This window comes from Vicugna pacos, chromosome 3 (genome assembly GCF_048564905.1).
Source record: "Vicugna pacos chromosome 3, VicPac4, whole genome shotgun sequence".
Lineage (NCBI taxonomy): Eukaryota > Metazoa > Chordata > Mammalia > Artiodactyla > Camelidae > Vicugna > Vicugna pacos.
Genome location: NC_132989.1, coordinates 5,171,680 through 5,192,607, shown reverse-complemented (window position 1 = coordinate 5,192,607; position 20,928 = coordinate 5,171,680). Strand labels below are relative to the sequence as shown.

The following is a 20,928-nucleotide window of genomic DNA, read 5'->3' as shown; positions in this document are numbered from 1 at the left end:
TTTATGGCTGAGTAGTATTCCATTGTATAAATATACCACAACTTCTTTATCCAGTCATCTTCATCTTTTGATGGACATTTAGTTTGTTTCCACTATTGTAAACAGTGTTGCTATGAACACTGAGGTGCATGTGTCTTTTCAAATTACAGCTCCCTCTGGATATATACCCAGGAGTGGGATTGCTGAATCATATGGTAAGTTTATTGACAAAATGAAAATAAAATATACAAAATGGGAGAAATATTTGCAAGTACTATGAATGATAAGTGGTAAATATTCAAAATATATAAAAAAGCTCATACAACTCTATATCAAAAAAAAAAGTGGGTAGAAGACATGAATAGACATTTTTTTCCCAAGAGACATTCAGATGGCTAGCGGGTACATGAAAAACATGTTCAACATGACTAAATATTAGAGCAATGCAGATCAAAACAACAGTGAGATATCACTTAACACTTCTCAGAATGGCTATCATCTACAAGTCTACAAATTACAAATGAGGTATGGAACTAGCCTAAGTGTCTGTTAATTTGCTAATGGATGAATGAGAAAGTGTATATATATATAATGGAATATTATTCAGTCATAAGAAAAAAGGGAAGTCCCACCATTTGCAATAACATCAATGGACCTTGAGGGCCTTATGCTAAGATAAGCCAGAGAAAGAAGGAAAAATGCTGTAGAATATTACTTATATGTGAAATCTAAAAGAGCTGAACTGACAGAAACAATAGAGCAGTGGTTATAAGGAGCCTGTGGGGCAGTTAGGGACATTGGAGAACTGTTGGTCAAAGGGTACACTTTTGCAACAAGAAGATGAGTAAGTTCTGGAGCTCTGAAGCACATCATTGTGATATATACTATAAATACCTAAGGGAAAATATCTTAAGTTTTTCCACCATAAAATAAAATGATAATTATATGATGTGATGGAAGTATTAGCTAATGCTATGGTGGTAATTATAGTATTTAAATGTATTAAATTGATACATTTAATACATTTACACATTAAACTTGTACAACGTTATGTACCAATTGTATCCTAATCAAAATATTAGAACCAAAACAAAAAGACCATTATTACTCCATTTATTTCATAAACACTTCTTGGAATATACACGTACACAGTATTTTTAGAGTTGATATATTCCCAAACAGTATTACAAGCACAGCTTTTTAAGTTGTTTGATCTCAATCAGTAAGGAGTTCCTGCAGTCAAATTTTCTGTACGAATATACATAGTCCTATCAGTCTCCTCAAGGCCCCGATGACTTCTTTATTCCTCAGGCTGTAGATAAATGGGTTCAGAAGAGGTGTGATCATGGTGTAAAACACTGCTACCACCTTATCCTGTTGTGGGGAATGAATGGAGTGTGGCATTGTATAAGTGGAGAGAGTGGTCATGTAGAACAGACTTGCCACAAGCAGGTGAGAGGAACAGGTGGAAATAGCTTTTGTCTGTCCTTTTCCTGAACTCATCTGGAAAACCACAGTGAGCACACAGGCATAGGAAGCCACAATGGCCGTGAATGGTAACAACAGAATAATAAGTCCACTCAGGAGTACTGTATATTCATTCTTGGAAATGTCCTGACACACCAATGGCACCAGGGATGGAATTTCACAGAAGAAGTGGTTGATGAGTCGAGATGGACAGAAAGGAAGTTGAAATATATATATACTGTATGTATTAAAGAGTTCAGAGAACTACTGGTCCACACACACGTGACCATGAACCAACAGATCCTCTTCCTCATGAGCACAGGGTAACGTAAAGGATGACAGATGGCCACGTAGCGATCATAAGACATGAACCCAAGAAGAAGGGCTTCAGTTCCACCAAGGACCGTGAACACAAATGTCTGAATCTCACAGCCTAGAAAAGTGATGGTCTTACTATTGGACAGAAAGTTAACTGCCATCTTGGGCACAGTGGTGGAGATGTACATCACGTTGATGAAAGAGAGCTGACTGAGGAGAAAGTACATTGGAGTGTGGAGTCTGGAGTCCAGTCGAATGAGAAGAATCAGTGTGATGTTCCCCGTCAGAGCCACTGAAAACAGGATGGCGATGGCAACAAAGAGGAAAGAGTCCATTGGACCATATTGGAAAAGACCGAGAAGTGTAAAATCTGTTTCGACCGTTTGATTTCCTGTTTTCATGTCTTAAATAAAAACTATAAAAGCAGATATTTAAAACTCCATGTAACAATACTGACTTCTCTTAAAGAGAGAAAGGTGACAATGATCACTTACAAGAGAACTTTCTTGGCTCACCTTAGGTGAATAGATCACCCTCTGTTCAATACACCAAATCTGTATTTATTAAATAATAGCCACTTAACAAATTATGAAATAAAAAGAAAAGACATTTACTGAAAGTAAAACTAAACATATTGAAAACAAAAGTAAGATAAGCATTGAGATGATTTGTCAACATAAATGATTTTCCTCCTTTGTAAATATCTTCAAGGTAATACACCGGAACTGTGTTATCTTGTTATGAACATACTCTTCTACTTAATTCACCTATAAAAATAATAAACTTCCCATGACAGATTTGGTCAAATATATTATAATTTTTTTAATATTTATTGTATTTCTCCATTTTGAATTTATATTGGCTATGAATTGGAATAAAGAGTGTAATAAATTAATTAGTATTTATTCCTCCCTGTGAATGTAGAAGACATTTAATCCATTGAGGAAAAAAATATGCCAGACATTAGGAAAAACCTGAGAAAGATTTAATAAAATATAAACTTAAAACTTACTAATTTAACTTTGCCTCAAGTAGCACAGTAAAAATTATTGAATGATTGATTCAAAGCTAACAAATTTAATTTTTTTCACCTTTTCTTTTCTGACACAACCTGGCCTTTGTGTATTTCCAGAAAAAAAAATAATGTCTTAACTAACTAGAAGCCCCTTGATTTAAAAAATTCAATAAAATTACACAAAAATATTAAATGTTCTTAGCATTTATTGTGTATCCTTGTTATGGGCACAACACACTCAGTTTCTGAAACTCTCAATATGAACCAAATTGACTTTCTCCATCAAAAGTTTACAGCTATTCTCAATCATGACCACGGATGACTGCCAGGCTGTCTACATAAGGAAATGGGAGGGATGAGGCAAAGTGAGCAAGCCGACTAACACAGACAGATGTGTCAGTATCAGGCTGTTATGGTGAGAAATAATAAGGGTAATAGTGATCTTTGGACAAAAAGGTTTTAATAACGGTGAGTCAAGTGAGAAACCATAGGATAGTTTGAGAAAAGCTTGGAAGGTCTTAAAAATATGTCATCATGAATACAAGAACTCATGTACAACTTCTTTCCAGTTTCTTAAATTATCATGAAATATGCCAGATCAGAAAAAGAAACTCATATATAAGGATGATATTAACCTAAAAGGAGAATTCAGATTTATCTAAAATTAGCTGCCTATATAAAACTGCATTTACACATAAAATAAAATACCTCCCATGGGCAATTGCAAAATGTATAACAAGACAGAAGTGTATGTTAAGGAGGTACCTTTACCCACCTTGTAAATTTGAGAGCACACACTGAAGGTGGTAAATGGGGCAGAAGGATAGAAAATTCCCATGGAAGACCTCCTAAGCCAGAAATGTCAGAGAGCCTAAAAATTACTGGATCACAGTCACTGCTTTATAGCCTTCTCTCTCTCTCCTTCAGAATCCAAACTCTTCTGGTTTGAACCTAGCTGTGTTGTTAATATTGACAGAAGAATTTTAAGTTGAGCTATGTGTGAAGGAAACGATACTTAGTAAAAGGTTACCACTTAGTTCTCAATCAAGACAGGGAATGAGAAAATTACTGAGAGGTTAGTTCAAATTTGAAAGGGTTAAATGAGCCTCCTTATAAAACTATTGCCAAACAAAGAGAAAAAATTCAAAATATTTTCAACAACACTAACCAACATTGATACCAAAGTATGACAAAGGCAAGAACTGTTGAAATTACTGCTGAATATGCACATCTAAATACAATTATGCCAAGCAGAGCTCCATGATGTAGCATGAAGTTACATATATAAAATCATCCAGGTTGATATAAAACAAAGACAAGCCCTACTAAAAATTGCACAACAATATGTTAAATAAGATATTATACACTTTAATGTACTCCAAAGTAATTTGATCTAATTGAAACCAAATCTTAATAAACAGGCTTATCATTATATATAATGATAAAGAACAGCATTTGTATCTGAAACAGTAAACACAGTGATGCAAAGTAAAGATGATTACTTATTTAATTCAGAAAAAAAAATCAAGGGAGCATTATATCATCAATATAATATCGCTTTTAATATCCTAGGCCAGGAAATAATATGAAACAAAATGGTAATCCCAGAGAAAGACAAAGCTAATATTTGTTTTGTGAAAATTACTAAAACTAGTAATATTCCTATATACAATCATTCTCTTCCTAGTAGTCTAAAATATTTTCAGATTACTAATAACAAATAATGAGAATTAAATATAATAATGCATATGTTTATAATAAAACTGGCTTTTTTTAATAGAGACAATAGCAAATGTTGCTTTTGATTTAAGGAATAAAATACATATTATCGAATAACATTTCTTAGTAAACCAATTCATGGAAATCTTCCCTAAGATGAAATTTTCACGGAGATAGATTATTAAAATTGTGGAAAATTGGGCCTGATACAGGTGTATTACTACTTCAGAGAGTAAGTTACGGATGTTCAGGGCTTAATCAGAACCTTTACACATTAGACAACTTTTTTTAAAAATTTTTTTAAACATTTTTTTATCGATTTATAATCATTTTACAATGTTGTGTCAAATTCCAGTGTAGAGCACAATTTTTCACTTATACATGAACATATATATATTCATTGTCCCATTTTTTTTCTCTGTGAGCTAAGATAACTTTTAGAAAGTGTCATTACCAAGCTACCTCCCTTCAGCTCTGACTTGTTTTTGAGTAACTGACATCCTAATCACACTCAATTCCTCATGATTTCATTCATATTGAATATACTCTAAATTTCTGTCCTGTTTAAAACATGTATTTTTTATTCTCTTAATTGCTTTCCAAGAAGGACAGAATTCTTAGACCTTTTGCTAAGCATGTAGAAAGTTACCAACCAGGTTTCACTCGCCTCAGATGCCAAAGATAATATGTAAATCCAGTTAAAATATGGTTTTAAAACAAAATCAGAACCTTTGGTAGGGAGAGAGGAAGAAATGTTAACCTTTCTATTCACTATGGTGGATTTGAAGATTAGTTTCCTGTTATTAGCTACATAAAGGGAAAATCACAAATTTCCACCTAAACAAGTTTATGAAAGAAGCAATTAAATTTTTCACTTATTTCTGCATTACACAAACTCTTCAAATTCTTAGATTCCCCCACGTATATTTTTGAATTGTCGCCCTCCAACTTACCCTTGAGTTTTGACTCCTGTTCTTATTAAAAATCTTTATTGTAAAGTTGATTTAAAGGTATCAATAGCTGACTCCAGGAGGTAGAACAAGGGACAAGTGCAGAACTGAAAGCCATGGATATAGAAAATATGTTACATTCTCAGTATTCACAGGCAGCAATAAAATAACGTCTCAACACACGGAAGTGTTAGTAACAGCCAAATTGCTATGGAGCCATGCAACTTATGAAACGTTTTATTTACTAGAACTGCCATTCTCACCATGCATTTGTATTTTTTAAATAGTTTACCTATTTTATATATTTCATCATTCCCCAAGTATTGTTGCATAGCATTATGCCCTAAATTTAACACAAAAACTTGAAGATAAAATAAGGAAGAAAAAGATGTATTCTCCATTCCAATCAGGAATACAAGGATGCTCAAAGGTCATACTCTCTCAGGTACAGGATATGCAAGACTATTGAAACCCGGTCCTAGCTCACTGCACCAAGGTACTCCTTAACCCCCTTGCCCGCGTAACCTTGAGATGATTCAAATTCAATATAGGACCAGATAAATCTCAATAACATCTTTATATTATTTTTGCAGAAATCACATAATATCTGTATAACCTAGCCAGCTTAGAAATAGCCAAAAAATATGTGCATGTAAGAAAAACAATAAAATTTAACTATACGTAAACATCGAAGTAAAATACAACATTTTAAATATGTCTGAGAGTAGACACGTTTTTCTTTTAAACATGGGTTGTGATCAACTCAACAAAGAACTACAATTTCTTCTGGCTCACTTTACAGGAATCAGCAGTCTGAACAGTCTTGATACTGAGTGATATCACCGTGAATGAGATTTCTTCACCTTCATCAATTCATGCCCATGATGCTCACCTTGAAAACATAGATTATCCACTAGATAAACAGATATATCAATCATCTTTCATCTGATAACACATTTAAATTAAAAGGGAAAGCTCCTTTCCACTGAAGTACATTGCATCTTGTACTGAGATAAAGCTCATTCTTCTAAGATACTTTACTTGAAATAAAATATTAACCGAGGAATGAGAGATGGAGCTGCAAAATTAGATATAAAAATTGACTCCCTCCTACCTCACTTAGAGGTAGTAATTAGAGAGTCACAGCAATTAATTTTCTGCTAATCTTTTTAAATACAATTGTATTGCTTGAGGATCACAGAAAGATCACACATATTCTTAATAATTAATCTAATTTATCCGTGGCACTGCTGCAAGAGGCATAAAATAGATATTTCAAAATCTATAATTTCAAACACATTTTAGTAATAACTATGAGCACACAATGAATTTGTAAGATTTTTGTTAGTTTTGCCTCAGACCATTAAACTTCAATCATTTACAATGAAAAACTCATGGAGAATAGAATTTAAACAAAATGGTCATTTTTTTCCAACCTTATGCAAGACTTTAAAGGCGTCAAATTAAATGGGCTCACTGCCTAATCATGATAGAATCTTACGTCTTGTTTGCAAAAGACCTTTAGGGAAAACTCAGTCTCCAATCCTCAATTAAACACATTGGCTACATTGAAATGATGCTTTATTAGAGCTACTTCCTGCACTCAAAAAAATTTAAGTGTGAATATAAAAAATTGATTTTTTTTTCAAATGAAAACAACCATATAAAAATTTTTAACTGTTAGGTTTTAAAATATATTACTTAACTCTATTTCATTATATACATACAGACATTAGAATCTATATAATTATAACCAAGTGATATATAATTTGATATATTTTGAACAAAACAGTATAATACTTCAAGGAATTACATGACTCAGGGGATGTTCTATGTTAAAAATTACAATAAATTTTCTACCTAAAATATCTTGAGAAGATTGCCATAGTCATGGTAATGGGAGATGCACTTCTATGCATCCAATAATCTGAATCCTTTCCACAGGTCCAATAAAAATATTGTAATCATTAAAATTTTATCTAAGTATCTTATCACAATGTACTAATGCAGTGGCTTCCTAATTTTCCCATTTCAATTCTCTCTGCAAACACAGCAATGTTTGCCAATTACTGGATTAAAAGCCTGAACTCTCACAATGGTCAACTTCATATATCAAATTCTGGCTCCATTTCCTCTATCCACCAGTTTAACCCTTGATTTTCTTTGACCTGCCACACATGTTCCCTCCTCAGGGCATTTTCACTTGCTTCTTTCTGTGCCCAGAATATTCTTCACCAAAACTCCATTTATTTACTTGTCTTATTTCAGCCTTTGACCAAATATTACTCTCATATTTGCCCTTTCATGGACAAGGTGTTGAATGATTAAAACTTCTAGCCAAGAATACTTAGTCCGACAAAATTAACTTTCAGACATAAAGGAAAAATAAAAGCTTTCCCAGGGTAAGAAAAGCTACTGGAATTAGTTCATAATCACTAGAGTTGCTTTGCAAAAAATGCTCAAACTGAAAAGCTTGTGCACAGCAGAGTAAAGGAACAACAAAGTGAAAGAGAATCTACAGAGTGGGGAAAAAATGTGTGCAAACCATGTATCTGATAAGGAGTTACAATATATGAAGAACATATGCAATCTAATTTTAAAAGGAAACAAAAAACTTCAATTAAATTCTGTCAAAAGACTGGAAAATAATTTATCCAGAGAATAAATGTGAAAAACCAACAAATTCATACCAAGATGCTCAGCATCACTCATTATCAGGGTAATATAAATCAAAACCAAAATGCCGCAGCATCTTATTCCTGTTACAATGGCAATTATCAAGAAGACAAGATATAACAAGTGTTGAGGATGTGGATGAAAAGGAACCATTGTGCATTGTCATTGGGACTATAAATTGGTAAAGTACTACAAAAAAAAGCATAGAAGTTTTTCAAAAAATTAAAAATAGAATTCATATATGATGTGACAATCTCACTTCTTGGAATAATCCAAAAGAAATGAAAAACAAAAAGGCTACTGAAGAGATATCTGTACGTCAATGCTTACTGCATCATTATTCACAATAGCTAAGATGTGGAAATAATCTATGTGTTGGTCAATGGCTGAATGGACAAGGAATTCGTGGCAAATATGAAAGCAATGAAATATTTTCAGCCATGAATAAAAAGGAAATCCTGCCAGTTAGGACCATATGGATGGAACTTGAGGGCATTTTGCAAAGTGAGAAAAGCCAGACAGGGAAAGACAAATACTGTTTTTGGCATTACTTATGTGAAAAAGCCGTAACTGTAGAAACAGAGGTTAGGATGGTGGGTTTCATGGACTGGAGGCTGGGTGAACTGGGGAGATACTGTTCAGAGAGCACAAATCTCCAGTTAGAAGATGAAGTTCTGGGATCTAACGTGCATAATGTTGATTATAGTTAATAATACTGTATTATGTAACGGAAAGTTGCTAAGAGAGTAGATCTTAAATTTTCTCACCTCAAAAACAAAATAACTATGTGACATGATGGAGGTGTTATGAAGGTGCTAATGATGTGGTGGTAATTGTACACACAATTAAGTGACTTGTACAGAAAGTTTTTTGGCGGTTTTATTCATAATAGCAAACATCTAACATCAGATAAAACAACCATGATATAATCACACAGTGGGGATGCTACTCAGCTATAAAACAGTTACATTTTTGAGGCATAGAAAGTAGGTTTGGATCTTATAAAGTTGTTGAGCAAATGCAGCCAGACACACAAAAGAGAAGTTACTCTTTGATTCAGTTAATAAAATTTCACTCAAAAAGGGGGAAGTCAAAAAACAAAAAAAAGATTACCATTGCTGGGACAAAGAAGGTAACACCAGAGGAGAATAGGGAACCCAATGATGGAAATTTTTGTTTGTTTTATTTTGTTTGTTTGTTTGTTTTCAGGGAGAGCAGAGGCAGCTGCCTTTCTTGGGGGCCATGGAACGGCTGGCTTCACTCAAAGGCCAGGCACTTGATCTTGAAGTTGCCATCGGCAGCCAGGCAGTTGGTGGCCTCTGGCCATTGGGGAACTCGAATTCGTACCCATCGGGCAGCTTGACGGTTAGATCTGCCTGGTGGAAGGAGATGCACACTCCATGACACTTGCAGGCTGGAAGCAGAAAACAGACTCGCCGCTGCTCGGCCCCCCCAGGCCCCACTGGCCTTGCTGTTACACACGATGGCTTGGGTGTCCCCATGTGTGTGGAAGCATGGGTTGAAGGGCAGGCACAGCTTGCTGCCGTCTTTGCCCACGTTCAGCAGGAAGCTCTTGGCATCTGGGGCCGCCTCGCCCCACACCATGAGGCACTCCCCAGGTTTGAGATTCAGGGTGCTGGCGACCAGACCACAAGCCATGACTGAGGAGAAGGGGACGTTCCCAGGACTGCGGCACCAGCTGTCAGAAGACACCGCCGGAGAGATCTGGGAATGTTCTTGCTGTGGTTTCCTCCAGCTGTGTTTTGCTAATTCCATTTCTTCCAGCTGTGCAGTCCATCATCTTAGCCTAATCGCGAGCTCTTTGAATTTCCTCACGTCTCACGTCTGATACGCCTCAAAGCTCAAACGTCTGCCTGAAATTCATCTGTGGAGTCTGGTTATTTCTTGCTCCTCCAAGATGATCACTTGGGTCCAAGATATTATTTTATCACAATGAGGCTACTGCAATGGCTGAAGAGCCCATTTCAGTCTTCTCTGCAAGACCCAATAATCATGTCTCATTTTCTTAGATTAAATGCCAAAATGTTATCCTGCTCTACCTTACATTACAAATTCTGGCTCCATTAGATCTACTCATTTCCTACTGCCCAGTACTTTACATCTTGATCTTCTTTGACTTTCGCCAACCATCTTCTCTACTCAGGACACTCTCATTTGCTTCTTCCCCTATTTAGAAAACACATTCCCAAATATCCATTTAACTCACTTTCTCATCTCTTTTCAGTCTTTGACCAAATACCACCTTCTTAGTTTCCATTTTCCAGACAGTTTTATGCAAGATTGCGAGTTCTATATCAAAATGTCCTACTTAATTGTTATGACCGGTAATTCCTTTTTGATATAGCATAAAACTTTATTTATTGAATGTCTACCCATGCTGAAATTTGAGCTTTATGATATCAGAAATATCTGTCACTTTTTCATCTTTGATTACTTCATTATCACCAGTTCCACACATACTGTTAAAGTATTAAACATATGCTGAATGAGTGGATTATGTACGTTGCTCTCTATTAAAGTTTAGTCACTTAGAGATTCTCTTAATGGTGTGTGTTAGGATAAATTATATTTCCTATGCATTGCACCTCAGGTGCTAAATGTCCAATTTAAAATATTTATAATATGGAAACACTTGGTTAACAGGGTTGAATTCTATTTCATTAAAAGTTAAATAAATTGGATAAAGAACTGTTTATCTAGCTTCTATATTGAAAATTGATCTAGTTCCAATAACAGTGCTTGAGGTAATCCCAAATCAGGAGTAATTAAGACTTTTACCACTTTATTTATTTCATAAACATTTGTTAAAATTCATGTCTTTCTACCGTTTTTTTTTTTTTATAGTTTACATCTTCCCAAACTGTATTGTAGGCACAACACGTTATGTTGTTCAGTCTCAGTCAGTAAGTAGTTCCTAGAGTCACATTTTCCGTACAAATAGTCTCCTCAAGGCCCCCATAACTTCTTTATTCCTCAGGCTGTAGATAAATGGGTTCAGAAGAGGTGTGATCATGGTGTAAAACACTGCTACCACCTTATCCTGTTGTGGGGAATGAATGGAGTGTGGCATTGTATAAGTGGAGAGAGTGGTCATGTAGAACAGACTTGCCACAAGCAGGTGAGAGGAACAGGTGGAAATAGCTTTTGTCTGTCCTTTCCCTGAACTCATCTGGAAAACCACAGTGAGCACACAGGCATAGGAAGCCACAATGGCCGTGAATGGTAACAACAGAATAATAAGGCTGCTCAGGAGGACCGTATGTTCATACTGAGAAGTGTGCTGACACACCAATGGCAACAGGGATGGGACTTCACAGAAGAAGTGGTTGATGAGTTGAGATGGACAGAAGGGAAGTTGAAATATGTACACCGTATGTATTAAAGAGTTGACAGAACAACTGGCCCACACACACATGACCATGAACCAACAGATCCTCTTCCTCATGAGCACAGGGTAACGTAAAGGATGACAGATGGCCACGTAGCAATCATAAGACATGAACCCAAGAAGAAGGGCTTCAGTTCCGCCAAGGACCAAGAACACAAATGTCTGAATCTCACAGCCTAGAAAAGTGATGGTCTTACTATTGGACAGAAAGTTAACTGCCATCTTGGGCACAGTGGTGGAGATGTACATCATGTCGATGAAAGAGAGCTGACTGAGGAGAAAGTACATTGGAGTGTGGAGTCTGGGGTCCATTCGAATGAGAAGAATCAGTGTGATGTTCCCCGTCAGAGCCACTGAAAACAGGATGGCGATGGCAATGAAGAGGAAAGAGTCCAGTGGACCATATTGGAAAAGACCGAGAAGTGTAAAATCTGTTTCAACCATTTGATTTCCTGTTTTCATGTCTTAAATAAAACTACCAAAGCTGACAATATTTAAGAATTCCATGTAGCAATACTGACTTCCCTTTAAGAGAAAAAAAATGAAGTTTATTAAATGTAAGAAAGTTTTCTTGAATCACGTAGGTGAATATATCTTCCTCTACTGAGTACATTTGAAATCTTTGTCTATTAAACAATAGCCATTTAACAAATTCTAAAGTAAAAAATTACTGAATGTATAATTAATTATATTTTGAAAATTAAAGTAAGATACACATTGAGCTACTTGCTCACATAAATTATTTTTCTGCCTTTGTAAATATCTTCAGGGTGATAGACTGAGCTGTATTCTCTAGCTGTGAGCATAGTCTTCTACTGAATTCAATCATATAAGTAATGAAATTGTTGTGACAGACTGTCATATATAATTTTTAAGTATTTACTGCATTTCTCCATTTTGACTTTATATTGGTTAATAATTTGTATAAAGTATAATAACACATTTAGCCTTAATTAATTAATTAGCATTTATTTCTTCCTGTGAATATACAAGAGATTTAATCAATTAAGGGAAAAAAATACAACAGACATGAGGAAAATCTTGAGTATGAATTAATAAAATATAAACTTAAAACTTACTAATTTAACATTGACTCAGGTAGCATTTAAAAATGGTTGAATCGAAGCAAATTTAATTTTTCTCCTTTTAGTTTCTGACACAAACCTGTCGCTTGTTTATTTCCAGAGCAAATAATGTCTAACTAGACACTCCTGCCAAAACATGGAAACAACCTAAATGTCCATCAACAGGTGACTGGATAAAGAAGATGTGGTATATTTATACAATGGAATACTACTCAGCCATAAAAACCGACAACATAATGCCATTTGCAGCAACATGGATGATCCTAGAGAATGTCATTCTAAGTGAAGTAAGCCAGAAAGAGAAAGAAAAATACCATATGAGACCACTCATATGTGGAATCTAAAAAACAAAAACAAAGCATAAATACAGGACAGAAATAGACTCATGGACAGAGAATACAGACTTGTGGTTACCGGGGGAGGGGGTAGAGGGTGGGAAGGGATAGACTGGGATTTCAAAATTGTAGAATAGATAAACAAGATTACACTGTATAGCACAGGGAAATATACACAAAATGTTATGATAAATCACAGAGAAAAAAATGTGACAATGAGTGTGTATATGTCCATGAATGAGTGAAAAATTGTGCTGAACACTGGAATTTGACACAACACTGTAAAATGATTATGAATCAATAAAAAATGTAAAAAAAAAAGCTGATTAGACAGGAGTCATAATAGAGATTTAAAAAAGGAAAAGAAAAAGATTAAAGATTAAATTTAAAGTACCTATAATGAAAAAGAATATGAAAAGGAATATACGTATGTACATGTATGACTGAAATATTATGCTGCACACCAGAAATTGACACAACATTGTAAACTGAGTATGACTCAATTAAAAAAAATTTAAAAAGAAAAAGAGTATTAGTCAACAAGCGATGGTTGGAACAGAAAATCATTTACACAAAGTAGAAGACAGTCCTATCCTATTCTGTCCCTCTTCACATTTTGACACAATATTAATATTAATATTTCAGTCTGGTTTAGAAAGAATGACTCTGAAATAAAATACACTGGACAATTAAGAAACAGATTTTTTTCCAGTCTATTACAATAGAGAGAATATCCCTTAATGAGCATCAAATGACATCAGTAAAACAGATTAGTAATGAGTGTGATGTCTTCTATTCCAGGGAAGACAATTCAATGGGTTGGAAGGGCACAGGGTCTCCCAAGCAGTGGAGCATCCGTCCGGGGGTTGTTTAGGCACGAGTGAGTTTTACAGAACATTAAAAGTGGCAGCGTCGAAACAGTGCGTGATCGTTTGAGGCTGCCCATGTGAAATAACAAAAATTCAGCAAATAAATGTTAAAGATATAATCGGCTTTATAAAATAATTCGTGAGTCAGGCAGCACCTCATCTAGCAAGCAGAGAAGAGCTATGAGATGCTGTGCAAAATGGAAGGCTTATATAGGCAGGAGGAAACAAGTAGATGATTCCAGACTTCGGTAAACAACCCGTGGGGGATGGAAGAGGTCACATGGCAGATTACTTCCTGGTGCTGATCAGAATATTCCAGACTGATTGATTAAAACTACATCCCTGGAGAACAGTGAGACTGCACATAGGTTTAGCATTAAGTCTTGCTTTGCCGATCAGAGGCTTAGCACAAGTGACTGCATTTTGTGCCTGCCATTTCTTTTTTTTTTTTTTTAACACATATCTGACCTTATTTAGAAAGATCAAGGAACAAGAAATTAAGTACAGAGCCCAGAGTTACCTTGGTGTTTGCGGATTGGCTGACGGGAGATATTGCATTTCTGGTCAAGCAGAACATTTACAGGAACACAAAAGTTCAGTTTGCTGATGTGACGCCCTGGGAAGAAGCAACTCCACTTTGAGCCTAGAAATTTATTTTAACATGGGGAACATCTCCCTGCAGAGAAAGGGGAGATTTATTTAGTAGCTAAACAAAGCAGTCATGAGCCTTAGGAAGAAGGGAGGGGGGTTCATCTGAATCATGCGAGAATGAGTCATTCTTCACAGTTAGTCCTTTACTGGGACAAAAAAAAAAAAATAGGGTAGTGGGGTTTCTTACCAGTAGCTGTTTTCTGGAAGCACAGGGTGCAGGTAAAATCAGCTTTCCTCTGGCTTAGACCCGGTGAGTTGAGCATCTTGACACAATTCCACAGCAACAATCGTTATTACTAACCCCATGTCATAAGGTAATTGGAGGTGTTAAAGACCACAGGTCCAGATGGAGTTGCTCATTGTAAGCCCTACATCCTCAAACTTAGACCTCATTACAGTTGCAGCTCTCCCGGGGATGGAACCTTAAGCCAGCCTGTTAGGATTGTCAGATCAGCTTTATTTAGGTAACCTGCCTTAGAAGCCCCCTACGAGGAAAGTAACCTTGCAAAAACAAATCTGTTTTTGCCTAGCATGACTTTCCTGTGTCCTCTCCCTTCTGTCTATACAAGTGTTTCATTTTCTACAGCTCTTTAGTTACTTTCTTTCCTGCAGAGGCATGCGGCTCAACTTATGAATCACCGAAGAAAGCCAGTGAGACCTTTAAAATCTACTCAGTTGAATTCTGTTCCTTCACTGAGGAAGCACAATCAGAATCACTCACCACAGTACACAAGGGCAATTCTCATTCCTTAGAGTTATGCAGACACTCTTTGTTATCTTTGGGGCATTTTTTTTTCCCAGAGGAAGAAACACTGGCCACTGTCCAGTTGCTGTTCCTCAAGTTTATTTTTCCCAAGAGACTGCTTCTCAAGTCCACTCAGGATGTCCAGCAAGTTCTTTCCAAGAAGAGAATACGTTTGGAGAAGCCCTGAACATAGTCCTGGTTATCGATTAAACTTCTCACCTTAGTCAGCTGTGTCCCAAGGCAGCATCGTGGAGTTTTATAACTCTGGGGAGAAACTCTTACTGCCTCACGGGTAGCTATTCTCTTATTCACCATCAGCCCATTCGTATCACGATTTCCTTTATTTATTTTATTTTTATTTTTATTTATTTTTTTTTGGTGGGGGGAGGTGGTTAGGTTTATTTATTTATTCTTTGAGGAAAGTCCTGGGACTTGAACCCAGGACCTCATGCATGCTAAGCACGCACTCTATCACTTGAGCTATAACCTCCCCCCATTCTGCTTTTCTTTTAAAAAGCAGTTTGGAATAGTCACACCAGGGTCCTCTTGAAGCACAAGAATCTCCCTTCCAGTGGCCCCTGGTTTGTCTGTGCTTAAGTGACCCCACGGAGGCTGGTGCCCTTTGAGGTGAGAGAGTGGGGAGGGTAGAAAGAGAGGGTGAGAACACAGGCTTTTTGTGGAGGAGGAGAGGCTGCGACGCTGAGGGGCCTGAGGATAAATGTGCTGGCATCCTTCATCCAGCCTCTTCTCTTTATCCCCTCCTCATTTTATTTCCCCTTGGTCTAGGAATTCTGTCTCAACATTTTTTTCCCCCCAGAATGTGTCTGCCCTGCAAATGCCTGCAAAGAGAGCGGTGGGTAATTCATTTCCTCTGCCCTTCAAGTGTGGTCTGAGGGCCTGCAGCCAGCGAGCGAGGGCAAGCCTTGTGAGATCTGCAGGAGTCCAGACCCTCGCGGCCCTCCTTCGAGGAGTAATTCGTTGCACATTAAGTGGAAGAAAGCTTTAATGATGTGCAGGATATATTACTTCAAATTTCGCATTTTGGCATATTGTATATTCTGAGCTGAAGAAATTTGTGAAAAGGCAGGTGCAAGACGGACTTTCTGACCTTCCTCTGAAGCAGGTCATAAGCCCCTCATAGAAGGGAACCCTTTCTATTCCCTTTTCCTGGAGAAAAGAAACATCCTTATTTTGAAGGAGGACATTGAGATGAATCTGAACACACAGGCTTTGCTAAGTTTCCCTCGGTTTATTACCAATAAATTATACCCACTTTGCCTATCAAATTCCTTCACCACCATCCACTCTTCATCAAATCCAGCATAAAAACAATTTTTGGAGGGTCTTCATTTCCTCATGAAGGGTCCTGTGTAGTGTAAAATTTATATTAAGTACATTTGTATACTTTTATTCCATTAAATTATCCATGTCAGTTTAATTTTCAGACCCAGCCAAGGACCCAACAAGGGTCTAGCAAAACTTTTTTCCTCCCCTCCATCCCAGACTGTATTATGGAAGGAAGGGAAACAAATCATGCTTTTCGACACTACTCATTAAATGCTTATGGATTTTTGCTCTTTACAAATTCATGTAGCAACAGAGACAGCAGGAATAGAGTTAGAACTTGCAGTAAATGTTTGGCTCAGTTCTTCTTGGGCAAATGATTTAACTTCAAAGCCTCGAATGTCACATGCATAAAATATGGGTAATAAAAATCATGTGACCTCCACAGATGCAGGGAAGATTAAATGAATTCAGAGCACCTGACTCATTAGGGAATTAATAAGCATCAGGTCCTTTTCACTAACAAAATAGAAACATACCTGAGAAATAATGATGCTTTAAGATTTAAATGACTCATATATCATTGTTACAGGCTAACTTCTTGGTTTATCCAGAATCGTACACCAGGCTTTGGGGAAAATGCCAAAGTCTGGGGACAAAGCAAAGTCTGGGGACAAAGAATAGACAAAACCATATGATATGATAAAAGGATCTGTATGGGAATTGGGGGAATAAAAACACCCAATGTCCTATGTTTGATGGCTGTTAAATAAGAGAAGTAACCAATTTGTGATTATTCTAAAATAGCCATAATTTTATTAATGCATCACAAACAAAAAAACAACAAAAGCAAAATTCTCTTTAAGAAAAGTAATTTCCTACTTGGCACTCTGGCATAAGTTGCAGAGACTCATCTTTATAACTATTTACCTCACTTTGTTCTTCAGACCAGCTTTATAAGATCATCCAGAGAGGTTTGGGATGGTTTTGTTTTTTTTTTTTTTGCAGTGCACTTATGAAAATATATAATGTTGGAATTAAAACAGTCACACAGAAGTCCAGGGGAAAAAAGCATGTAAGTTAAGAAGCACAGATCTGAGCCAACGATCCCCAGCGCCATCCGTGGCCCCTGGTGGAGTTCGTGACCAGGCTAGGGACGCCTGTATCACCCGCCCGTTCACTTTTGCTCCTTGCCTCCCTCTCTGTCACGCAGCAGCAGCCTCCTCAGGGCCCCCTTCACCTCTTTGTTTCTGAGGGTGTAGATCAGGGGGTTCAGAAGCGGGGTGACAATGTTGTAGAAGAGGGTGAGGAACTTCCCTTGGTCCTGGGAAGAGCTGTTTCCGGGTTGCATGTTCATGTAAATGATGTTTCCATAGAAAAGCGAGACCACTGTGAGATGGGAGCCACAGGTGTTGAAGGCCTTGTGCCGCCCTGATGCTGACTGAATCTGTAACACAGCCCTCACGATGCAGCCGTAGGAGACCAGGATACACGCAAGGGGTGACAGCACGATGCCCACCGCCAGGACAAAGACGGTGCCCTCTATGGCAGCTGTGTTCACACAGGCCATGCGGATGAGGGCGGGCATCTCACACAGGAAGTGGTCCACGCTGCGGTGCCCACAGCGGGGTAAGCGCAGGGTGACTGGGGACATGACCAATGAGTTGGCCACGCCACAGCCCCAGGCCACCAACACCAAGCCCAGGCAAAGCCGCGGATTCATATCCACCATGTAGTGCAGGGGCTTGCAGATGGCAACAAAACGGTCGTATGCCATGCCTGCCAGGAGTAGGCATTCCACACCGCCCAGACCCAGGAACAGGAAGAGCTGGATGGCACAGCCTGTGTAGCTGATGGTCTTGTCGCATCCACTCAGGTTATAGAGCAGCTGGGGGATGGAGCTGGTGGTGAAACTAAGGTCCAGGAAGGAGAGGTGGGCGAGGAAGAAGTACATGGGAGTGTGGAGGTGGGGGTCCAGCCGAGACACCAGGATGATGGTGGTGTTGCCCACGAGGGTCAGGAGATACGCAATCAAGATAACCACAAAGAGGATTCTCTCCAGATGGGGGCGACTGGAAAACCCCAAAAGGATGAAATTTCCCTGGGTGCTCTCGTTGGTTCCATCCATCTGTACTATACCTGAGAAGGAATTTTGATATGAATAAAGGTTACAGCCGATACAAGGGAGCACTTAACTATGAGCCAAGCCTTCTTCCACGCTTTTTACATTTACTTACTCCATTAACCCCAACAAGAATGATACCAAGTTGGCGCTCCTATTATCCCTGACTTACAGAGAAAAGGAAATTGAGGCAGATGTGTGCTAGGTAACTTACCATATTCTAGAAAGAGGCAGAGCTGATTCTGAACCCAGGAAATGGGGCTTGGATTCTTTACCCTTCACTGTTGGTACTGCCTTTAATTCCAGTGACAACAAAGATACATCCTGCCCTGGCCCAACTATTGATTCTTCTTGAGACACAAGTTCCTAAGTGCCTGCAAAAATCTCAAAGGCCTCAAATGAAGTCCATGAAGAGCCATTTAATAGTATTTAGGACGTATCAATTATATGCAAAATACCCATCTACTCTTTATCCCAAAGACACACTTTATTCATTTGATCATGATTCCTAAGCTAATTTAAATACCAGAGTAGATAAATAACGTATGAGACAAGAAATTATTACTAAAGCAGTATGCACATAAAATTAATCTCCCTCCCCCCCGCCCCCAACCCTTCATCTCTCTCTCTCTCTCTCTCTCTCTCTCTCTCAAATAGGTCTGGTATGGAAGAAATTTTTTTTCCTTCCAAAATACTATATACTGCTTGAGTAAAAAAATAATCATGAAATTTTGTAATGGATAATACAACTTACTTTCTTTTTTTGTGGGGTGGGGGAGGTAATTAGGTGTACTTATTTATTTTTAGAGGAGGTACTGGGGATTGAACCCAGGACCTTGTGTATGCCAGGCATGCGCTCTACCACTGGATAATACAACTTTAATGCAATGATTCACATATACGTGCAGAAACGCCCATCAAATTGCAATTCCAAGAACGCATCACATGCAAAACAAAGTACATTTGAGGACACAGACCATAAGTCTTACAGACAAATACAGAGGAATGAATTGAAAGCATCTTGAACTGCTCTCCCAATCTCCCTGGTTACAGTCCCTCAGCCAACAAGATAGAATTATGAGATCTTAGAAGGCTCATTTACCTTCACATAGTTTTCTCATCTAAAATGGTAATAATCAAACTACCTTATTTACTTCCAGATATGTTCTTATATTTGTATTAATATGAAAGAAAGTTGGTAAGTATTTATATTTATTGTATAACTGTAAACATATGACTTACATATAAAACACATGGCATACAAACAGAATTGGAAAATAAGTCCATGGGACTCGGCAGGGAAATTCAAAAGAAAACAAAAAAATTCTAATGAGGAGAAACTATCCTTAACATATATCCAAACATAGTTTTAAAGTATAATAATTAAAACATAATTATTGATAAGACATTTGGGGTTGGGGAGTAGGGAATCCTTAAATTACTCCTTGCACCAAAACGAATTACAAATCAAATATTTAAAAACACTAAAAAATACAACCAGTATAAAAAAGAATGGTCACTCTTCAACCTCTCTCTTTCCTGATCATCTTGGTTTTAGGAAGATCCCACTAGGCAAATTGCAATTTTTGAAAGCTATGATGCAAAATATGAATAAATTTGAGTCCGTATTTTTAAAAAATACCACAAAAAACTACTAACATAGTTTAAAGAATAATGACAATACTAGAGAAATTCAACATGAAAATTGAAAGACCAACTTGTTATTTTAATAAAAGAAACATCCATCTTCCATAAAATTTTAAATTCTATTTTTTGACACATTAATTCTGCATGTTGGAATACGTCCTACATTTATTAACCCACAGCATGTAATATAATCCCTCAATAATTTTCTGTATTGATTGAAATGGGTAATACTCAGAAACAATGTATATTTTAAAGTTATTGAAATGGTTTGATAAATAGCAACTATCAGCTGAAAAAAATAACTACTAAATGAAAATAGATTTTGTATGTGGCTTCACTTGGAATTTTCTTTTTAATCTGATTAGTTTCAAACAAGAGGAAAGCAGACGATAACCCATAGTGAGAGTTTATGTAGTGTGACCCCATGCTTTTGGTCACAAAATATACGCATATTTTGATTAAAATAGAAACGATATCTCAAGATATACAGTGAACTGTCAAAAAGATTCACTTGTAGAGCAAGAGATGGCATTTAAAGGAGATTTTAATGTTTACATGTCTTTTATTTATAAAGCAGTAATCAGTGATTATGACTTATTATGAAACTGAAAATTGACACATATACACCTGCAGGTAGTATAATATTTAGGAAACGTC

The 20,928-nt window shown here is 37.1% G+C and overlaps 3 protein-coding genes and 1 pseudogene across 3 annotated transcripts; all 4 read right to left on the bottom strand.

Moving 5' to 3' along the window:
* Window positions 1-1,218: 1,218 nt before the first annotated feature.
* On the bottom strand, window positions 1,219-2,165 carry LOC140690412 (olfactory receptor 2AK2-like). Its single transcript, XM_072952096.1, is given in 2 exon segments — window positions 1,219-1,683; window positions 1,686-2,165. Coding segments are annotated over 2 exon segments (945 nt in total).
* Window positions 2,166-9,381: 7,216 nt separating this feature from the next.
* On the bottom strand, window positions 9,382-9,783 carry LOC102524872 (galectin-1-like; annotated as a pseudogene).
* A 1,282-nt stretch (window positions 9,784-11,065) lies between these two features.
* Window positions 11,066-12,054, bottom strand: LOC102526794 (olfactory receptor 2AK2-like). The gene has a single exon (XM_006219711.2). The coding sequence runs from the start codon at window positions 11,993-11,995 to the stop codon at window positions 11,066-11,068; it is 930 nt and encodes a 309-aa protein (XP_006219773.2). The 5' UTR covers window positions 11,996-12,054.
* Window positions 12,055-17,679: 5,625 nt separating this feature from the next.
* LOC140689315 (olfactory receptor 2W3-like) lies at window positions 17,680-18,631 on the bottom strand. Its single transcript, XM_072949731.1, has one exon. The coding sequence runs from the start codon at window positions 18,628-18,630 to the stop codon at window positions 17,680-17,682; it is 951 nt and encodes a 316-aa protein (XP_072805832.1). The 5' UTR covers window position 18,631.
* Window positions 18,632-20,928: the final 2,297 nt, after the last annotated feature.

What these genes read in the sequence shown, in the direction of transcription:
- LOC140689315 (XM_072949731.1), bottom strand. Translation starts at nt 18,630, where the DNA reads ATGGATGGAACCAACGAGAGCACCCAGGGAAATTTCATCCTTTTGGGG.
- LOC102526794 (XM_006219711.2), bottom strand. Translation starts at nt 11,995, where the DNA reads ATGAAAACAGGAAATCAAATGGTTGAAACAGATTTTACACTTCTCGGT.